This window comes from Neophocaena asiaeorientalis, unplaced genomic scaffold (assembly GCF_003031525.2).
Source record: "Neophocaena asiaeorientalis asiaeorientalis breed wild unplaced genomic scaffold, Neophocaena_asiaeorientalis_V1.1 scaffold145, whole genome shotgun sequence".
Classification (NCBI taxonomy): domain Eukaryota; kingdom Metazoa; phylum Chordata; class Mammalia; order Artiodactyla; family Phocoenidae; genus Neophocaena; species Neophocaena asiaeorientalis.
Window position 1 is genome coordinate 3,525,949 of NW_020172629.1, and position 22,250 is coordinate 3,548,198.

At 43.3% G+C, this 22,250-nt stretch overlaps 2 protein-coding genes across 2 annotated transcripts in view; one reads left to right on the plus strand and one right to left on the minus strand.

Moving 5' to 3' along the window:
- Positions 1-1,524: 1,524 nt before the first annotated feature.
- The window catches only part of RNF32 (ring finger protein 32), a 35,540-nt gene continuing 14,814 nt past the window's right edge, over positions 1,525-22,250 (plus strand). The window contains 7 exon segments of the mRNA XM_024739179.1: positions 1,525-1,610; positions 4,201-4,292; positions 5,040-5,322; positions 11,597-11,739; positions 14,618-14,650; positions 15,202-15,326; positions 15,471-15,579. Coding sequence (XP_024594947.1) covers positions 4,278-4,292; positions 5,040-5,322; positions 11,597-11,739; positions 14,618-14,650; positions 15,202-15,326; positions 15,471-15,579 — 708 coding nt within the window. The 5' untranslated portion in view covers positions 1,525-1,610; positions 4,201-4,277.
- LMBR1 (limb development membrane protein 1) overlaps positions 14,017-22,250 on the minus strand; it is a 183,461-nt gene continuing 175,227 nt past the window's right edge. Inside the window, exons 16-17 of the transcript XR_003002446.1 lie at positions 16,510-16,755; positions 14,017-14,130 (exon numbers count right to left, since the gene is read on the minus strand). The gene's annotated coding sequence lies outside the window, so the exon portion shown is untranslated. The remainder of the gene's footprint in view (positions 14,131-16,509; positions 16,756-22,250) is intronic.

Here is a 22,250-nt window from a genome sequence, read left to right on the forward strand (position 1 = left end):
CTTTGTTTTTTATGTATTCTTTCTGTGAAAAGTATTATAAACCTATTACAGCACTATATAGCCGATTGTGTTAGTTGAGTACCTAGGCTAGCTCTGTTGCACTTACGCACTGGACTTACGAACACACTCTCAGAATGGATCTCGTTCATGTGTAGGGGACTTACTGTGAGTCACTATGGCCAGGGCACTGAGATTTTCTGATGAGCTGAAGCTGGGCATATGTTCCATCCCAGGACTGAAGCATCCCCAGGACAATTGGTGGAGAAGGGCTCGTGGATACTGAGGGGAGAAGTAAGAAATGTCCCCTTTACGCGTAGAACCCAAAAGTAAGATCTACCTATCTGAATCCAAAGCTTTCCCACTCTTTCCTCTGTGCTCTGAGTCAGAAAACAAAAGGTCCTGAGGACTAGTGACCCTTACTTGTCTCCTAGACCCATCACCAACTGGAATGTAAATCAAGATTACAATATTTGTCGGAAAAGTTTGAAATATTATGTGAAAGATTATGAACTTCATTATGAATTTAATTTGGCTTTATCAAAAAAGTTTACCTTGTTTTTAGTCTGTTTCAACAAACTTCCAAATAGGAGTGGCCATCTTAGAAAATTTAATTCCATTAGGAAAAAAATGATCTTCAATAAAGCTTCAGATTATCTTGTTTCATCAGTATATCATTTACTCCAATGTACATCAAAAACTTTAACTTTTAGGCTTTTAACAATCAATGACGTATTTCCAATCAACTTGGTAACTTCTTTAGACCTCACTTTCAGAGAAGTGAAAAAAAGAAAGGGCTATTTGCATTTTGTATTTTTTCTCTGTACTTTCAGCTGAACTTCATTTCAATAAAAGTTTAAATAGCACAGCTGAGTCACTGTCTCAACAAACTTCTATTGGCCTCTGCGTTGGGCCACGATGAAGCGTTAGCGACTGGATTTAAGCTTACCTCCGTCAACTAAAAAATTCAAATATAAGAAACAATGGTTTTCGGACACTGGACAACGGACAGTGCAGGATGTGATGCTTAAAGAAGGGAAAAGAAGTGGGCCAGGCGTGTCCAGGCTACACCCGAGGCAGGGCCAGCGGCCTGGCTGCCTGGGCAGTCAGGGCTCCAGGACCCGCAGCAGGGCGCGCTCCGGGCGCCGAAATCCGACGAGCGCTAAGCCAAGGAAACCACGGAGCCGGGGAACTCGAGGACGCGCCCCACGTGCGTCCGCGCCCCGCACTCCACACTCCGCCCCCGACACTTGCGCGAGCTCGCGCGGCGGCGAGCATGCGCGGCGCGGCCCTGTGCGGCGCGCAGCAGATGAGCATGCGCAGTGTAAAAGCACCGCCCGAGCGATAGAGGCTTCTGTACTGTGTTCAGGGCAGAGCCGGTGAGCATGCGCAGTGTGGCTGCACGAAGGGCGGGCCCTGCGAGCATGCGCAGTGTGGCAGAGCCGCAGCGGGCTTCCGGAAAGTGGTGCTCAGCGTGGGGCAGGACTGGGCCGTTGAGCATGCGCGCTGGCGTGTGACCGGAGCGGCGGCGGTTGCTAGGCAACGGCGAGCCGCAGAGGCGGAGGGCGTCGGCCGCGGTGTGTGTGCAGAGGGCGGGGTCGGTTCCGCTGCAGGTGCGGCCCGGGGTGGAGTAGGGTGGAGGGGTTGGGATGGGTTGGGGAGGGCAGGGGAGGGGGCGCCCTGGAGGCGGGAGCGGCCGGGACTGTCCTGTGCAGCCCCAAAGGTCCTCGGGTCCCCAGGGCAGCCCGCCTACTCCGTGGCCATCCCTTGGGAGGGCCTAGAACGGTCACTGTCTGAGAACCACAACCAGCCCGTTACTGAAAGGGGGTCCACGGTTAACATATACAGTTGACCCTTGAACGAGGATGTGAACTGCGGGGCCCACCTGCAGGCCATACCCGGATTTTCTTCAGTAAATATGTACCGCAGTGCTACACTCTCCCTGGCGGAGGACGGGGGTCGGGTGGAGGCTGATTCTGGGACTTGAGCATCCTGGGGTTTTGGTGAAAACCGGCGGGTCCTGGAACCAGTCCCACGGATACCCAGGGACAGGAGGACTGTCATTCTACAACTGTTTGTGTGCTTCTGGCCAACCTGGGTGGAATCTTATCAAAAATGTAAAACAAGGAATTCCTAAGTTATAAAACCTGGCAACACATGTGTCCAATTGTCTTTTAAAAACTTTCTCTGGTGTTTCTGTGTTTTTAACTAGCATGTTTATAAATTAGCTTAAAGTCACTTAGACAAATCGGTAACAATTTTGCCACCACAGTGGTATCTTTTTACCAAGCCCTACCTCTTTTAACTAATTGTTAACAATGGAATTTACGAAGAAAAAATATTCCTATTAATTTTAGCTCTTAACACTGGGTAAGGATTAAGTTTCTAACCGTAATGCTGCCACAGACTAATTATATAATTTTGGAGGAGTCAGTAATCTCTGCATATGTTTTCTCCTTTTAAAATGAAGTTGGACTAAATAGTTGAAAATAGTTTCTAATGTTGAAATTTAACGACACTATAGGACTTACAAGGGGCACAGTTTTTAACAGCTCTTGATGTTAAGCCCAGTGGCTTACAGTGTAGACACTTGAGATAAAATTGTCGACTGCAGATAGCTAGCTATGATTATTAAACAATTTTTAGGATGATGCAAACTATATTCTGCCAGGTTGTAGGCATTTTGAAAGTAGAAGATTCTGTTAGTGATCTTTCAGCACTTTAAATACCTTCTACCATTTCTTCAGCCTGGACTGTTGTGATGAAATATTAGATGGAAACTCCTTCATTCTCCTCTTGATGCCAGAATTGAAGGGGAACGGGGTTGCCGTAGAAGCTGTCACCTCACTGCTAAGGGGTCTTGGGGATCTCACAGACTCCTTTCCACTGTGCTTGCTTTCCTCATTCTGCACTCACCCCTTAGGAAGCTCATTCTGTGGGACTAACTGAATGTAGGTGTTGATCCTGAGATACATGTTTGGGATTAATTTGTCTCTTGTCCTACAATCAAGCCCTCAGCAGTACTCCCTAATTACTCCAGCAGTTTACTGTTCCTCCCTATCCCAATATATTTTGTACTCTTGTCTTCATAAGATATACCCTTGTCTAAAAACTAAAAGGGCCAATTCCAAATTCTTCCACCAGCTTTGTGTGTGTGTGTGTGGCTGCGTTGCTGCGCGCAGGCTTTTCCCTAGTTGCGGCGAGCGGGTTCTACTCTTTGTTGCCGTGTGTGGGCTCCTCATTGCGGCGGCTTCTCTTGTTGCAGAGCACAGGCTCTAGGCGTGTGGGCTTCAGTAGTTGTGACACGTGGGCTCAGTAGTTGTGGTTCGTGAGCTCTAGAGCGCAGGCTCAGTAGTTGTGGCACGTGGGCTTAGTTCTACCACTGCATGTGGGATCTTTCCAGACCAGGGCTTGAACCCGTGTCCCCTGCATTGGCAGGAGGATTCTTAACCACTGCGCCACCAGGGAAGCGCCTTTCCATCAGCTTTGAAGGGAACTGGATCAAGCATAACTGTTTACAGAGTATCTTCTGTGTAGAAGGACCTATTTTAGATACTTTACAAAGGTTGTCTCATTTAATCCTAACAGTAACCCTGCAAGGAGAGCGTTATTATATCTGTCTTGAGGTGGGGGAACAGACTCAGATATGCTGCGTATCTTGTATAAACAGGTAGAGCAAGATTAGAAGCCATGTATGTCTCTGTTGTGGACAGAGTGAAGTCAGACAGTATTCCTCTTACATCCCAGAGCGTCCACTGTTCCCTTCTCTAAAACATAAACACCTGCTGAGTTCTGGAGGGCCTGTGCTTTCCTTGTACCTGTGGGGTAGCATGTTCATTGCCTGCTCTCTGTCCTTCAAATCCCTGTTCTAATCGTATCCCTTTAAGAGGTATTTCACTTACATTCTCTGGTCTTTGTAGTCTGAAATTTTGTTGTATCCACGTATAGTAACATTATATTTAGCAACAGATTGTTCTCATTCATATTAATAGGTTCCCTCCAACTGTCAGGAGAACTGCTTGAGGACAGGTGAATCAAGTCACGACCGCCTTGAGTTCCTCTGGGATCAGAGCACAAAGCTTAGTGCTGTGCTGGTGTGCGCTCACCACCATCAGTTAGACTCTCCATATTCCTCTTCCCCGTAAACTTCATCAGAGATTTTAGGTACACTGTAACGTTGGCTTTCTGTTGGCTTTTCAACAGTAGAAGAATCAAAGGACTGGGATATCAAATGATGATATAATTTGATATAGCCAAGAAACCACTTCTCCTGGGTCAGCATGTTAAAAAATAAGGTACACAATCCTTTTTAAAACATACACATTGTTTTACTCATGAATATATATATATATTTTTGTGTGTGTGTGTGTGGTACGCGGGCCTCTCACTGTTGTGGCCTCTCCCGTTGCGGAGCACAGGCTCCGGACGCGCAGGCTCAGCAGCCATGGCTCACGGGCCCAGCCGCTCCGTGGCATGTGGGATCCTCCCAGACCGGGGCACGAACCCGTGTCCCCTGCATCGGCAGGCGGACTCTCAACCACTGCGCCACCAGGGAAGCCCCACTCATGAATATATTTTAATTCAGCTATTTGACAGTATAAAAAATAGTTTGCAAACCTTGCTTCAGTGAGGAACTGTCAGCTGTAGTACTTGGTGTATGCATCTCTTAGCTGCATGGAAATTGTATTGCATACACTTAAATGCAAGGTTCTCTTTAATGTAACAGAAGTAAGCTTTGCCTGGAGTCTAATTACAGTGAAACAATGTGCTCAGGCATGCGCACAGCTTATATATGTCAGAATGCATTTGTTCATATTACGATTAAGGCCTTAGTAATTAAGTGAAAAGATGTTACTATGTCGTTAACATAAATGGTGAGACTGGGCTTTGCTCCCCTGACTTGGGTAACGATGGGTGAAGCGTTCTTTACTACTGGATTTGGTCTGGTATGGCATCAAGGTTGAGTGTTAGAGCATAAGCTTTCTTGTGAATGGTACATTAGATAATGTTCTGCATGTAAGGCTTTTTTCCCCACTTTCTAGGGTCATTCATCTAAACAGGATAACTTAGCAGTCACTGCAGTGGCTTTACAAGATCACATGTTACATGATCTTCAACTTCAAAATCTTTCAATAGCAGATCATTCTAAGACAAAGGACAAATGGACAAATGGACACTCTTGGACAGAGAACAGATCCAAGTCTCTAAAAAGAAATACAAAAGCAATAATAGATACTGGACTTAAAAAAACCACACAAGGCCCTAAAGCGGAAGATCCAGAAAAAGAATGCATTCTTGATCCAAAACCACCACCACTAACTTTAGGTAAGCTAATCTTCATTCATATTTTGACTTATTAGACCTAAAGAATCTGGTTGAGATTAATACTACCATTTTCTCTGGTACAGAAATTATTTTAACTTATGATCTTACAGAAAGATATGTCTGTACTGAAGTTTAAAAGTGATAATGGGGCCAATTTGAGTAAGAAAATGAAGACAGTAATGATAAGTAGAGTAAGAATCGTAAAACAGAATAAAGTAGATATCCATTAATCTACAGTGACATAAATAAATAACTGAAGAAATAAATAAGTAATGGGGAAGGCTCTTTCTTACAGTAGAATGACAACTATAAGTATAGTAGACCAGAACTAGAAATAGAAAATCACCATGTGGTAAAGACCACACTGATAACAACCATCTGAGGACACTGGAACTAGCAGGGGAGTCGCGTTGAGACACAGGTTGGGGCACAGCCTCATGGCATTACCCCAGGGACCAACTCACCACAGGAGAAGCGCCAGCACCTTTACCAAGTGACAAAGTCCAACGCCAGGCTCTCAGAAAGACGCAGATCCCTCCTAGGGCATTCTCGCCAAAGATGCATCTCCAAGTGTAACTCTGAGGAAACCTTAGATGACCCAGGTGGAAGGACGTTCTACACAGTTCCTGGCCAGTGCTCTGCAAAAGCGTCAAGAGAAGCAAATAAAGACTGAGGTGCTGTCCCAGATCCTGGGAGGCCAAGGGGACAGGCCAGCTGAGCCCTGTGAGTGATCAGGGTCAGAACAAAACGATGTCAGTGAGACAAGAACGACATCCTGCGGGGAGTATAGATTAATCGAGTATAGATTAATCATCCTGCGGGGAGTATAGATTAATCGAGTATAGATTAATCATCCTGCGGGGAGTATAGATTAATCGAGTATAGATTAATCATCCTGCGGGGAGTATAGATTAATCGAGTATAGATTAATCATCCTGCGGGGAGTATAGATTAATCGAGTATAGATTAATCATCCTGCGGGGAGTATAGATTAATCGAGTATAGATTAATCATCCTGCGGGGAGTATAGATTAATCGAGTATAGATTAATCATCCTGCGGGGAGTATAGATTAATCGAGTATAGATTAATCATCCTGCGGGGAGTATAGATTAATCGAGTATAGATTAATCATCCTGCGGGGAGTATAGATTAATCGAGTATAGATTAATCATCCTGCGGGGAGTATAGATTAATCGAGTATAGATTAATCATCCTAGGACAGGCCAGCTGAGCCCTGTGAGTGATCAGGGTCAGAACAAAACGATGTCAGTGAGACAAGAACGACATCCTGCGGGGAGTATAGATTAATCGAGTATAGATTAATCATCCTGCGGGGAGTATAGATTAATCGAGTATAGATTAATCATCCTGCGGGGAGTATAGATTAATCGAGTATAGATTAATCATCCTGCGGGGAGTATAGATTAATCGAGAGCGTTGGATCAACATAAATTGCTAGATTGGACCACTGTACTCAGGTCGTGTAAAATGTGAACATCTGGGGAGGCCGAGTGCAAGGCACATGAGGATTCTTTACACGGTTTTACAACCGTTTACAAGTCCGAGATTATTTTAAACTGCAAAGTTAGGAAAAGAAAAGGTTTTGATTTTGATTTTTAGCAAGGGAGGCTAGGAAGCAAGGTCCAGCTGTGTGCCCAGGAGGAGGGGAACAGGCTGGTGAACATCAGCTAGCTTCTGCCATAGATTCAAAGGATAAAAAGGGTTTATACCTGTGAAGAACAGAGGAAGAATGTTCTCGATGGAGGAGAAGACAGAGGCAGGGCTCTGAGGCAAGAGACCTGGGGCATTTGAGGAGCTGAAATAAGAACAGAGTGGCAGAGCCTGGTGAGCCAGGGTGGAGGAGACCGGGAGAGCAGGGAAGAAACGCGAGGGGTTGGATGAGGAGAGGGGCTTGGGGTTTTAAAATTTTTGTTGTGGTAAAATATACATTACATCTGCCCACTCTCACCACTATTATTCAACATAGTTTTGGAAGTCTTAGCCACAGCAATCGGAGAAGAAAAATAAAACGAATCCAAATCGGAAAAGAAGAAGTAAAGCTGTCCCTTTTTGCTGATGACATGATACTATACATATAGAATACTAAAGATGCTACCAGAAAACAACTAGAGCTAATCAATGAATTTGGGAAAGCAGCAGGATACAAAATTAATGCACAGAAATCCCTTGCATTCATATACACTAAGGATGAAACATCTGAGAGTGAAATTATGGAAACTCTACCATTTACCATTGCAATAAAAATAATAAAATACCTAGGAATAAACCTACCTAAGGAGACCAAAGACCTGTATGCAGAAAATTATAAGACATTGATGGAAGACATTAAAGATGATACAAATAGTTGGAGAGATATACCATGTTCTTGGACTGGAAGAATCAACATTGTGAAAATGACTATACTACCCAAAGCAAATAACCTAGGGGTTAGACAGCAATAAAGACACAGACCTACTGGAGAATGGACTTGAGGATATGGGGAGGGGGAAGGGTAAGCTGTGACAAAGCGAGAGAGAGGCATGGACATATATACACTACCAAACGTAAGGTAGATAGCTAGTGGGAAGCAGCCGCATAGCACGGGGAGATCAGCTCGGTGCTTTGTGACCACCTAGAGGGGTGGGATAGGGATGGTGGGAGGGAGGGAGGTGCAAGAGGGAGGAGATATGGGGATATATGTATATGTATAACTGATTCACTTTGTTATAAAGCAGAAACTAACACACCATTGTAAAGCAATTATACTCCAATAAAGATGTTAAAAAAAGAGAGAAAAAAATATACATAACATCAAATTTACCATTTCAACTTTTTTTTTTTTTTTTCAGCACACAGTGGAGTAGCATTAAGCGCATTCCCACTGCTGAGCGACCATCGCCGCTGTCCGTCTCCAGGACGTTTTCGTCTTCCCAAACTCTGTCCCCGCCCCCAGCCTTGGGCAACCGCGAATTCACTTTGTGTCTCTACGAATCTGACTACTTCAGGAGCCGCGTATAAGAGCAGTCATGCGATACTTGTGCTTTTGTGCTTATTGCTTTTAGCATAACATCTCCAAGGTCCGTTCATGTCGTAGCACTACCAGAATTTCATTCTTGTTTAGGATGGAATACCATTCCATTGCCTGCATATAGCACATTCGGTTTATCCATTCCATCAATGGACACTTGTTTCTCCCTTTCGGTTACTGTGAATAATGCTGCTGTGAACATTGGTGTAGAAATACCTGCTTGAGTCCCTGCTTTCAGTTCTTTGGCGAATACACCAAGAGGAGGAGTTGCTGGATCATATGGTAATTCTACATTTAATTTTTTGATGAAGCACCATGAAGTTTTCAGTGATGCTGGGTATGGAAAGTAAGTCTGGCTGGGACCTTGCGTCCGAAGGCAGGTGATGGATGGCAGAGGAGCTGAAGGCCTGTGGGCAGGAGCTGAACCACGAAGAGGGAGCCTGAGGTTGCTGCAGTGCCCAGTGGACACTTTATCGTTCTCCCCGGAACTGCTAACAGTGCTAGTTCTGTCCTAGACACGGCATCTCACAAGAGAGGCACAGGCTTGGAGAATGTGACAGTGATCTAGTGACTGTCTTCCATGTGCAGGTACAGTTTACAGAAATGATCAAGCAGCCTCGGAACAGTCACCTGAGCAGGGTAGATGTAAATTAGACATCAGGAAGAGAATCCCAATTTGGAGTAAATGAGTCATTCTTTCAGGAGCTCTTATTTTTAAAATCTAATTATTATGCATATTAGTTACTAATGAGGTTGGACCACATGGTCTTTTTTTTTTTAACGTCTTTATTGGAGTATAACTGCTTTACAATGGTGTCTTAGTTTCTGCTTTATAAAAAAACAGGTCTTCTGCCCATTTCTGGATTGCGCCATTTGTTTTTTTGATATTGAGCTGCATGAGCTGCTTATAAATTTTGGAGATTAATCCTTTGTCAGTTGCTTCATTTGCAAATATTTTCTCCCATTCTGAGGGTTGTCTTTTCATCTTGTTTATGGTTTCCTTTGCTGTGCAAAAGCTTTTAAATTTCATTAGGTCCCATTTGTTCATTTTTTGCTTTTATTTCCCTTACTCTAGGAGGTGGGTCAAAAAGGATCTTGCTGTGATTTATGTCATTGAGTGCTCTGCCTATGTTTTCCTCTAAGAGTTTGATAGTGCCTGCCCTTACATATAGCTCTTTAATCCATTTTGAGTTTATTTTTGTGTATGGTGTTAGGGAGTGTTCTAATTTCTTTTTCTTTTTTTTTTTTTTTGCAGTACGCGGGCCTCATTTTTTGCAGTACGCAGGCCTCTCACTGTGGTGGCCTCTCCTGTTGCGGAGCACAGGCTCGGAACACGCAGGCTCAGCAGCCATGGCTCACGGGCCCACCCGCTCCACGGCATGTGAGATCTTCCCGGACCAGGGCACGAACCCATGTCCCCTGCACCGGCAGGCGGACTCTCAACCACTGCGCCATCATTCTTTTACATGTAGTTGTCCAGTCTTCCCAGCACCACTTATTGAAGAGGCTGTCTTTTTTCCATTGTATAGTCTTGTGTCCTTTATCAAAGATAAGGTGACCATATGTGTGTGGGTTTATCTCTGGGCTTTCTATCCTGTCCCATTGATCTATATTTCTGTTTTTTGTGCCACTACCATACTGTCTTGATGACTGTAGCTTTGTAGTATAGTCTGAAGTCCAGGAGCTTGATCCCTCCAGCTCTGTTTTTCTTTCTCAAGATTGCTTTGGCTATGGGTCTTTTGTGTTTCCATACAAATCATGAAATGTTTTGTTCTAGTTCTGTGAAAAATGCCATTGGTAATTTGATAGGGATTGCATTGAATCTGTAGATTGCTTTGGGTAGTAGCAATCTGCTTTTATCATCTTTAATTTATTTTATCAGTGTCTAATAGTTTTCTGTATACAGGTCTTTTGTCTCCTTAGGTAGGTTTATTCCTAGGTATTTTATTGTTTTTGTTGCATGGTAAATGAGAGTGTTTCCTTAATTTCTCTTTCAGATTTTTCATTATTAGTGTAGAGGAATGCAAGAGATTTCTGTGCATTAATTTTGTATCCTGCTACTTTACCAAATTCATTGATTAGCTCTAGTATTTTTCTGGTAGCATCTTTAGGATTCTCTATGTATAGTGTCATGTCATCTGCAAATAGTGACAGCTTTACTTCTTCTTTTCCGATATAGATTCCTTTTAGTTCTTTTTTCTTTTCTGATTCCTGTGGCTAAAACTTACAAAATTATGTCAAATAATAGTGGTGAGAGTGGACAGCCTGGTCTTGTTCCTGATCTTAGAGGAAATGGTTTCAGTTTTTCACCATTGAGAATGATGTATCATGTATCATTTAAAGCTTGCGTTTCCTTATTTATTTTCATTTTGCATGATCTGTCCTTTGGTGAAAGTGGGGTGTTAAAGTCCCCTACTGTGACTGTGTTACTGCCGATTTTCCCTTTTATAGCTGTTACCATTTGCCTTATGTATTGAGGTGCTTCCATGTTGGGTACATAAATATTTACAATTGTTATATCTTCTTCTTGGATTCCCTTGATCATTATGTAGTGTCCTTCTTTGTCTCTTGTAATAGTCTTTATTTTAAAGGCTATTTTGTCTGATATGAGAATTGCTACCCCAGCATTCTTTTGATTTCCATTTGCATGGAATATCTTTTTCCATCCCCTCATTTTCAGTCTGTATTAAAAAGAAAAAAAGAAAGAAGAGAGCAGCCAAACCGAAAAACAAATCCACCAATGATAACAAGCACTATAAACTATACTAAAGGGCTTCCCTGGTGGTGCAGTGGTTGAGAGTCCGCCTGCCGATGCAGGGGACGCGGGTTCGTGCCCCGGTCCAGGAGGATCCCACATGCCGCAGAGCGGCTGGGCCCGTGAGCCATGGCTGCTGGGCCTGTGCGTCCGGAGCCTGTGCTCCGCAACGGGAGGGGCCACAACAGTGAGAGGCCCGCGTACCGCAAAAAAAAAAGTGATATCAGTCCGGCCTACCTTATAGAATCATGAAAATGAAATAGATATGGGGAATTCTTTGTAAATAAAAGCCTAAAGCATAAATGTAAGATAGTATTCTCCTTGACTTCTGTGCACCCGTAAAAAAGCAGCATTCTAAATATGGTGGGATAAAGTATGCAATGGAAATGTTTTGCTTTAATATTTGCAAAATAATGTCATTAAAATTATGCATGAGTTACCATATTCTAAAACAGATTTAACTCGTATTTCATATTGTTTTAACTTCAGCACAGAAGTCGGGCCTCTTTGAGCCTCCCCCATTGCCACTGTCATCAGATGAATGGGAAGAAGCGAAGCAAAGATCCATCCTGCAAGGGGAGTCCATGCAGCCGTGCCCAATATGCAAAGAAGAATTCGAACTTCGCCCGCAGGTGTTTAGCGTGAGCTTAGATAAGCAGGCCCGTGGGGCATTCTCTAGTGACTGGACTCTGAACTGGGGCTAAGGGAGTCCATGCTTCATTTTCCAGTCTCTTCCTCCTATGTGACCCTCAAAGACTTACATTTTGTTTCCATTAATTAAAGTATGTGTGTGAGAAAGAGCTAAACACCCTCATTAAACAGACTTATTTACTGAATACTGTTAGTTCTCAAGTACAGAGTTTGTACAAAAGGAATGTTCCCATTCCACTGGCTGTGAGCAGCTGGGGGTGAGTGGGGACGCTGCCGGCAAGGCACCGAGGGCAGAAGGGTGGGGAACTTTTAAGTTGTTTTGTGACTTGAAACCATGAAAGGAAAACCAAGCCTGAATATCTCCAAAGAACCTGTGGAAGGATCTTTAAGTAAAATCTTTTAACAATCTTTATTCATGAAAGTTTACCATAGTAAGATTGATGATAATATGCAGAATATACAATCAATCTATGTCATAGGGGTTTTTTCTATACATACTTTGTCTGCCTAATTAAATTTTAATCTCCTGAAGGTTAGGGACTCTGCTATTCTTAGATTTATTTTTTTGAGCTAATGGCCGCCGTGTAGTGGTTTCTCGCATGCATATAGCATTATGCTTCCTACACAGAGGCACTGGGAACTTTGCTTTAAAAAATACAGCAAATACAGTTAAAGGCAGGCTTAAAATTCACAGCCTAGGAACCCCAGCTTTACTTACTACACTGGCACGTAAACCCTCAAACTTAATTTGCTTTAGTAAGTTTCACTGTTAATGAGTTAGTTCACAGTCATACAATTTTGTTCTTTACTAATTTGAACTCACACGTCATTTTAAACATACTTATTATGTTCTAGTTCTCTATCAGAACCTAATCTTACGTATATGAAAGTTGGATATTTCAGAAAGATATTAGCCCTTAAAGCACAGAAATACCTCTAGGATGATTTAGCATTTTAGTAGCAAAAGAGCTAATAAAGCCACAAGGAATCTTTCTGGCCCCAGCAACCTCTTTCTTAATTATGCTATAAATATCTAGCCTGACTGTGGTATGAAGCATGAAAGTCTGAAGTTGAATATCTTAAGGGGGAATCAGGATGCAACATGCCCTCCATTTCTTCCATGTTGTTTTTTATAAATTTCTCACTAGTTATATAGACACGTGTTCATTTTGCATTTCTATTTATTGTTCTCATGTTTAGCTTTTTCCTCAGTCATAAACAATAGTTGGCATTTTCCCGACATTTAATGATTTGAGAAGGCTTCGGTTAATCTCATGTGTCTCTGAGGTAGGCATTATACCCCTTTAACAGATGAGGACATAAACAATTCACGTGATCCACAGTAGGCCAGCTCAGGAAGTGTGCTTGGGACAGCTAGAATCTAATCTGAACTTCTGGGACATTTTTAGTGTATTCACCAAGGCTGAATCGTTTATTTTTGTTATCTCAGAGAGTGTTTGCCAATAACAAATATTTATGGACATTTAAAAGTATATATATATATATATATATTTATAAATATATATATTTTTTTGTTTGTTTGTTTGTTTTTTGCGGTGCGCGGGCCTCTCAGTGTTGTGGCCTCTCCCGTTGTGGAACACAGGCTCTGGATGCGCAGGCTCGGCGGCCATGGCTCACGGGCCCAGCCGCTCCGCGGCACGTGGGATCCTCCCGGACCGGGGCACGAACCCCGGTCCCCTGCATCGGCAGGCGGACTCTCTACCACTGCACCACCAGGGAAGCCCTAAAAGCATATTTTAAATATACAAAGTAAAATATTATTCAACATAGATCATCAAGTGTCTGTTGACAGATGAAACACTCTGAAAGATGATTCTACTGACAATGAGCAATTGACTGCAGGAAAGGCTGCTGTTAGATTCAAGGCTGGTAATTAAAAAGGACCCTCATTACTGAGTCTTTCCAATTTAGGGTGATTGGTGGCACGCAGTAAGTTTCAAGGAAAGGTTTTAAAACTTTCTCAGTTCTGTTTGTTCTGATATGTCTTCCATTCTTCCCATTAAAGAAGAAAAGTGTAGACCAAACGAAGGCACGGTCGGGGCAGGGGGGTCACTTTGAAACTGGAAAGTTTCACCAGGATCACGTGGCCCTGGGAAGGTGGAAGCCTGCACTGCTGGTGAAACGCCTCTGCCGCCTGTCTCCGTCCCACACATTCGGAGAGAGGCCGCGGGCGCCTGAGTCGCTTCGTGCTGGCTGTCCTGGTCTCACCCCTCCCTGGCCTTTCCTTCCAGAAGAGCCAGCTACCTTTTTCTTCGTTCAGTCCAAGCTCCTCTGTCACAGCCCAGAATGTCATCACTTGGTGGAGAATTTGGGTCACAGGAAGGTGGAATTTTCTGGAGACCACACTTTCCCTGAATTTAAAAAAGAAAAAGTGATTCATATGTCTCTAGGGTGTATTGCTAATTAAATTCAAGAGTGCAGTTGAGTTGAACAAAGCCCTAAGGAAAGATATTTGTTTTCCCTTCTCTGCTCCCCGCCCCCCAGCCTGGGTCCTCACCAGCGTGCACTCTCTCTTTGGATCTGCCCAGAAATACTTCTCTTTTGTAATTGTTTCCGTTTTAAATATACACTCATTCTACAGCAAACTTCACGTGTTCGTTTGATGTTTCAGATTGTTAAGTTAGTTTTTCTTGTTGAGATTATATACCTGTGCTATGCTAAACTTAAACGCTAAATATTGTAAATATCAGTTGTTAATCTGCTTTGTAAATTTGTCAAAGAAACAACACAGCCTACTTTTTAAATAGTCAGAATTTTTCCTTTAATTAATGCATTTATGCTGCTTCTCTTTTTAAACTAATTTAAACTTCAAACATCTCTTTGTCTTCTCGTGAACAGGTGCTGCTTTCATGTTCCCATGTGTTCCACAGGGTGAGTAACCCGCGTCTGTCCCATCCTGAAGTGCTCGCAGCATCCTTGTAGCTCAGAGGGGTGGAGCCTCGTCTCTCTCACGTAAAGGCTCCTCAAAGGAACCATTAATTTTATCCATAATCACCATTTATGCTTAGAAATATGACTTTAGGCTAGAGTACAATTCATCCTGTTTTGAAAACGGTGAATTTTCTGTGGCAAAAGGGCCACAGATGTTTGTATGAGAGAGCGTGGCTGGTAAGGTACGTCACAGTGGGTGACCGCTCTCGTCCTCGGAGTTCACTTCACAGTCGCCCGTATGCAGGGACCATCCGCCTTCACGTGAGGTGTTCCCAGAAGTTTTTGATGTATCTGCATGTATATTCTTATAAAATACCATTTTTGGAGCAAGTTTCAGGAGCAAGGTGTTAACATCTGGTGAAACTTCTTCCCTTCATAATCTGGACTGTCTCATAATTATGAGAGAAAAGAACACTATAATTACATTAGAAGTAAAAATGTTGTTTATAAGTAATTACTCGTAAAATTTTAAGCGAAATGTTTTTCTTCAGGCATGCCTTCAGGCTTTTGAAAAGTTCGGAAATAAAAAAACCTGTCCTCTCTGTAGAAAGAGCCAGTATGAAACCAGAGTGATTCACGACGGGGCCCGACTCTTCAGAATAAAGTGTGCGACCAGGTGAGGGGTCCCCGAGCCGCAGGAACGTGTCTGCCCATCTGAGAGGGTGCTCGGAGGCCTTTGGAAGCTGCTGGGGGGTCTTCCCTGTGGCCTGGCCGCGTCCCGGGGCTCGCACGGCGGGGCTGATGGGGTTCTGTGCTCCAGGATCCAGGCCTTCTGGAGGGGACGCGTGGTCAGGAAGTGGTACCGGGAGCTGAGGAGGACGGTGCCGCCCACGGACGCCAAGTTGAGGAGAAAGTTCTTTGAAGCAAAGGTGGGTGTGGCCCTCGACGCTCCGGGCCGGGTCCCTGCCAGTGCCTCATGGGTCATGGAGGCCAGCGAGGCCGTGAAACCCTGAGCCTTACTTCAGTTTGGGGCTTTTTACAAATGGTTGAGATGCGGGCACCTTAAACTGGTTTTCTAACCCAGTCGGTCCATACTTTCAGATTTCCTCTTCTAGTCAAATCATAAATTCATAAAATTGGAATAAGGTTAAATTCAAAGCAACTTCTGTTTGGCCATTTTATGACAGTTGTTTAAATAAACATCCCCTGAGAAATGGAAGGGAACTTAAAAAAAGAAACAAAGGCCCGCAGTGCTACCATTTTATTGAGGACCTCCTGGGGTCACCAAATGCGAGCGTTTTAGAAATAAATAACTTGTTTCCACCCTTTCTTTTAACCATTCTTATCTGTACTTTTCGGCTTGTTTGACAACTTTCTGTTATGTGCCTCATACAAAATGGCCGGGCCCAGAGGAAGGAGCGCCTACCCGGGCCGCAGTCCCCGGTCTTCCCTCCCCAGCTCAGCGGCTTCAGGCCAACAGCTGCAGCTGTGGCCTCAGAGTCCGCGCCTGTGATGTGAAGGCAGTAACCCCTCCCTGCAGAGCTGCTCCAGCCCTGACCCATAGCACACAGTAGGCACCGGAAAATTTGTATTTATTACAAATGTTAACATATTGTTCAAGTTAGTCTTTAAGCTGTTTTAGATTGTGCTATAGTCCACGTTTCTTTAGGATAGCACTGTATGAGAGTATGCTATTCTGACGATGTGACCCTCAAATCACTAAGATAAAACTCACAGTCACACTTCCCTGTTACACTTATTTGTGGAAGCATCACTCACACATTTATTTCGATCTTTTCTAAACGTACCTATCTTGGGGGCTGCACTCCCACGTGGAACAATGAGTGATAGAAAATTACCCTTCACTGTGTGCGGGATCCCCTTTCTTCCGCTGTATGACTTCCACGGGCGTGTGAAGCGTAAGGACCTTGGCCCCGTGCAGCTGCCATCAACACATCAACCCCGTGCTGTCGTCGGACCCCCGGCCTGACCTCAGGCCGCCAGGCTGCTGTCTGTGCGTCTCCTTCTCTGGCGTCTTGCAACTTCGCCCACCTTCTGTGTGCCGGGGTGGGAGGTGTGAGGGGCTTCTTCACAGTGTCCCAGGACTGCGTGGGAATCGTAAGAGTAAGAGGATTTAGGCTCGACTCTAAAGCAGTGCGATAATAGATTTTTTTTTCTAATACCCTTCCTGATCGCTTAGGTAACTGTTCCAAGCAAGGTGGCTATCAGTATGTGCGAAAGAAAATCAGAATCATGGCTTATGTGATGTCTGTGCCTCGGACTTATCAAGAAAATATACTTGATTTGCCCTCAGGAATAGGAGACCATTAAAGGCAGTATGTGAGCAAATGGCCTTAAAATACTGTGGATCTCGATGACGGAGGTTGAACAGTGGCTTCTGTGGCGCCGGCCGGCTGGAGAGGCCCATGATGCTGTCCCCTGTCCTGGCTCTAGGAGGCGCCCCTCTGGCAGGGTGGGCAGGTCCTGCAGCCGCTCTGGCCTTTGGAGAAGTCGGGGGCAGAAGCAGGGGGGTGAGAGGCTGTGATCAAGAATCTGGGATTCTACCTTGTTTTCTCCTAGTCATTCACACCCCTTCCAGCAGGATAGGGTGCGGTTGACATCTGGGACAGGGGATGGGGTCCTGTTCTGTTGCACTTCTGTTTAGGAAATGACTCTTGCAATTTGATGATTTTTCCTACCTTTTCCAACTTGATGGAACTCACACGCTGAGCTATAGGCATGATCTAGGAAGCGTTAATCCACGACTTTAAAATGCCAGTGTGCTTTAATGGAATTTGAAAGATGATTGAACTAGGTCACTGAATTTCATTTTACCCAGGATTCTATAGATATATCCAGACTGTATAGATGCACACAAATGATAGTTTGAGAACTATGTCAGTAAATTACTATAAGCTATTGGGTGAACAACTGTCGAGGAACTGGATTTTCACACAATCTCAAAGAATCATCCCACACATCAGTGAGAATTTATGAAAAGAATGAGAAGTCTGTACACTGGAAAGGTCTGGTAGACATCTTCACAGCCCAGTGACTGCCACTAGCTGCACAGAGTGACCCACGGGTCCCTAATGTGCACGGGGAGCGCCGGGACCGAACACTGCCTTTGCACTTTCATACCAAAGCTGCTTCATCTGAACCCAGTCGTGAGGACACATGCAACCAGGCAAATCCAAAGTGAGGAATATTCTGCGAAACAGCTGACTTTAATTGTAAAGTGTTATAAAGAAAAGAAGAGGAATGTTCTAGAACAAAGATGTCTGAGAGATATAACATTTAAATGTAACGAGAGGTCTTTGGTTGAATCCTGGATCAAAACTAAACGTAAAGCCAGTGCTATAATTGGGATATGTGGGGATATGTACATGGACCATATATTATACAGTAGTCATGTGTCAGTTGTGTGTTCACTGCAGTGTCACTGTCAGGTACAGTGTCCTGGTTCTCAGGAGTCACATGCTGAAGGATTTGGGGTGAAGAATTGTGATGTCTGCATCTAACCCTTAAATAGATCACACACCCACATATACACATGTACATCCGAAGAGAGAATACAAATGCAGTGAAATGTTAACAATTAAAATGTAAAGATAGGGCTTCCCTGGTGTTGCAGTGGTTGAGAGTCTGCCTGCTGACGCAGGGGACACGGGTTCGTGCCCTGGTCCGGGAAGATCTCACATGCTGCGGAGTGGCTAGGGTCGTGAGCCACGGCCGTTGAGCCTGCGCGTCCGGAGCCTGTGCTCCGCAACGGGAGAGGCCGCAACAGTGAGAGGCCATATGAAATGTAGAACTAGTGTACAGTTTCTAAATCCCAAGGAGTTGGGCTTGAGTCAGACATGAGAAGGAAGTTGGGGGGGGGGGGTTGGAGGGGAGGAGGAGAGGGTATAAACAAAAATGGAATTCACTCCTTACACCAGAATATATTCCATACAGAACAAAGAGTTAAACATGAAAACTTAAACAGAGTAATTTTAGAAGAAGACATTATAAAATAAATTCCTCATCTGGGAGTGAGAAGGACCTCTCTGGTAGGATCTGTAAAACAATAAACACACACACACAAACCATAACAGAACGGATTGGTAACTACATGAAACTTCAGAACATGTATAGGGAGAAAAAACTTAAAGACCAATGACAAATCAGGAAAACATATTTGCAATTCAAAGGACTAGAAGCAAATTTCCTTAATATGTGACAAGCAGCTTACAGGACTACGGACACGTGATTACTCTATAAAAAGACGCTCAACCTTACTCATAATTAGAGAAAACTAAACTAAAGCAAGAATAAGAACCTATTTCACCTATTAGATTGGCAAGAATTGAAAATTTTGATGATAATTATCTAGAGCTGATAAGAAGGAGGGGGAAATAGTCGTATAAGCCATCGGTAGAACTAAGAATGTACCATCCTGCTGGCTGACAGTTGTTCCCTTTGATCCCTTCTCTAGAAATTTACCCCCCAGATATGCTCATAATGTTTTCTAAGATACATTCATGAGTATGTTAACTATAGCAATGATTATAAAAGCGGAAGAACGATAAACAACCCAAGAGCCTGCCACCAAGGAAGCATGCATACAATGATTTCTTCACAGCAATGATGAAGACCAAAGTGGATATATATGTGGTGATATAGAAAGATTTCCTACAGGGACTTCCCTTGCAGTCCAGTGGTTAGGGCTCCACGTTTCCACTGCAGGGGGCACGGGTTCGATCCCTGGTCAGGGAAATAAAATCCCGAATGCCACGCAGCACGGCCAAAAAATAAAAAAAAAAAAAGATTCCGTACAAGTCAGGAAAAGGCAACAAGAAAGGATAATGAGTAGAAAACGTAAGATGATAGGATAACAGTTACAACGAACAATGATTGAGATAAATTTCTGTATTAACAGATTCTTGAATTACATTGAAAAAAATCTGCTAGTAGCTGCTTATGGGAGATTTGAACCAAATGAAACAAAAATGTTCTCCACAAAGACATGCTCAAGAATAAATGAGGAATGCACAAACAAAAGAAATAAAATAGAAAATCACAATAAAATAAATGAATTTTAAAGTGTATTTGGGAATCTAGAATCTAACATACACTATTCTGGTGTTCATGACACTGCTATTCTGTGGTACATAGCTAAAGCTGTACTTAGAGGACAGTAGTGTCAAATACATTTATTATTGAACAAGAAAGATGAAAGAATAATGAACCAACCATTCAAATCTTTAAATGTAGGAAGTAGAAAGTATAAAAATAAAATAAGTAATTTATTAGGATAAAAGTAAAACTGGTAAATGAAGCCAATAGCTGGTACTTTGGAAAAGAGAAACTATAAGATAAACAGCTCATCAGAGTTTAAAGAACATTAACAGTGAGGTGGATGGACCTAGAATCTGTCATACAGAGTGAAGTAAGCCAGAAAGAGAGAAACCAATACCGTGTGCTAACACATATACATGGAATCTAAAAAAAAGAAAAAATGGTTCTGATGAACCTAGGGGCAGGACAGGAATAAAGACGCAGATGTAGAGAATGGACTTGAGGACACGGGGAGGCGGAAGGGTAAGCTGGGACGAAGTGAGAGAGTGGCATTGACATATATACACTACCAAATGTAAAACAGATAGCTAGTGGGAAGCAGCCACATAGCACAGGGAGATCAGCTTGGTGCTTTGTGACCACCTAGAGGGGTGGGATAGGGAGGGTGGGAGGGAGAGGCAAGAGAGAGGGGATATGGGGACATATGTATACGTATAGCTGATTCACTTTGTTATACAGCAGAAACTAACAACATTGTAAAGCAATTACACTCCAATAAAGCTGTTAAAAAAGAAAAAAAAAGCTCTTCCAAAAAAAAAAAAAAAAAACAGGTACAACTACGAGGTAAAGTCTCACCAGGGTTAAAACAAATTAGATAAAGCAGAATGCAGATACACAGAGTGGGAAGCATAATCACATATGTGGAAATGATCTCTAAATTATAAAAGACTATTGTATACAGCTTTGTGCTGTTAAATCTAAAAATATAATTGAAATTACCTCCTATAAAAATAGCAAACATAGAAAGAAATATAAAATATAAAAATGACTGAGAAAGGGGCTTCCCTGGTGGCGCAGTGGTTACGAGTTCACCTGCCAATGCAGGGGACTCTGGTGGGTACGAGCCCTGGTCCGGGAAGATCCCCCATGCCTTGGAGCACCTAAGCCCGTGAGCCACAACTACTGAGCCTGCACTCTAGAGCCTGTGAGCCACAACTACTGAAGCTCACACACCTAGAGCTCATGCTTCACAACAAGAGAAGCCACCACAATGAGAAGTCCATGCACCGCAATGAAGAGCAGCCCCTGCTCGCTGCAACTAGAGAAAGCCTGCGCGCAGCAATGAAGACCTAACGCAGCCAAAAATAAAATAAATAAATTTTAAGAAAATGACGGAGAAAAATGATATTAAAGCATCTCAATCTTTACTGAAAATATATTAAATTTAACAGCCATTCCTAATAATGACAGCGAACTAGAACTAAATGAAATTTCCTTGTCTCAATAAAGACTATATATCAGAAACTAAAAACACATTATTTTAGACAGTGAAACCCTAAAGATGCAAAATAGGTTACCCACAATCACACTTTGGCCATTCCTTGCCAATGCAATAATACAAGAAAACAAAAATACAATGTGTGTGCATTATATAATCCATATTTACTGTCTATACACATGGATTTTAAATCTATAAAATCATTTGAAAAATTATTAGAACTAAACCATTAGATGTTCAAATCCAAGATAAATATGCAATAATAATTGCATCCTGTATAGCAACAATAATCAGATATAAAATGCAATGGAAAAGGATCCCTTTCATAGTAGTTAATACCTAAAAATAAACTTACAAAAAATATATAAATACTGATAAGGAAAAGTTTTTCTGAGGATGACATTGGCAATATGGCCAAATAAGCTGTCCCTCACTTGTATTCCCCCTAACCAGCAACATAGCTTGGCATTCATCCACGGACAAAACTGCCTTAGTGGGAGCCGTGGGATCCAGCTCCATAAGCCAAGGGACCCGGGAGGAGTCTCACCCACCCAAGCGTCGGGTCACAGGCTGTGGACCCTGAAGTGGCCCTTGAACCTGCTCCAAGCTGCCCCAGCCCCTCTCGCCTGCAGCCTGGGTGCCCCTGGAGATCACTGCCTTAGACAATCACCTACCAACAAGAAAGCCTTTGTGGAAGCCCATGTTTCCAAAGGCAAAGTTCCAGCACACTGTTGGAACAACAACAACAAAAAAAAATACAAGTTTGGACACATTGGAGAGGGAAAGAATAGCCTGACTTTACCCACGTCACCCTCTCCCCAAGGAAGCACAGCTCAGGGCCAAGTGATTTCTCCCACAGGGGAAAATGAGGGCATGTGAGTAAGTGCCTGGCTTCCCCAGCCATGTGGGACACTGCCAAAGAGGCTCACCTTTCCCTCACCCCATCCAGAGTACTGGATCATGAGCCACATGACTGGGGATGGAAAAGACTGGGGAAGCAGTAAACAGGACTCTCAGAGGACATTAAAGGGATATGGATCCTAC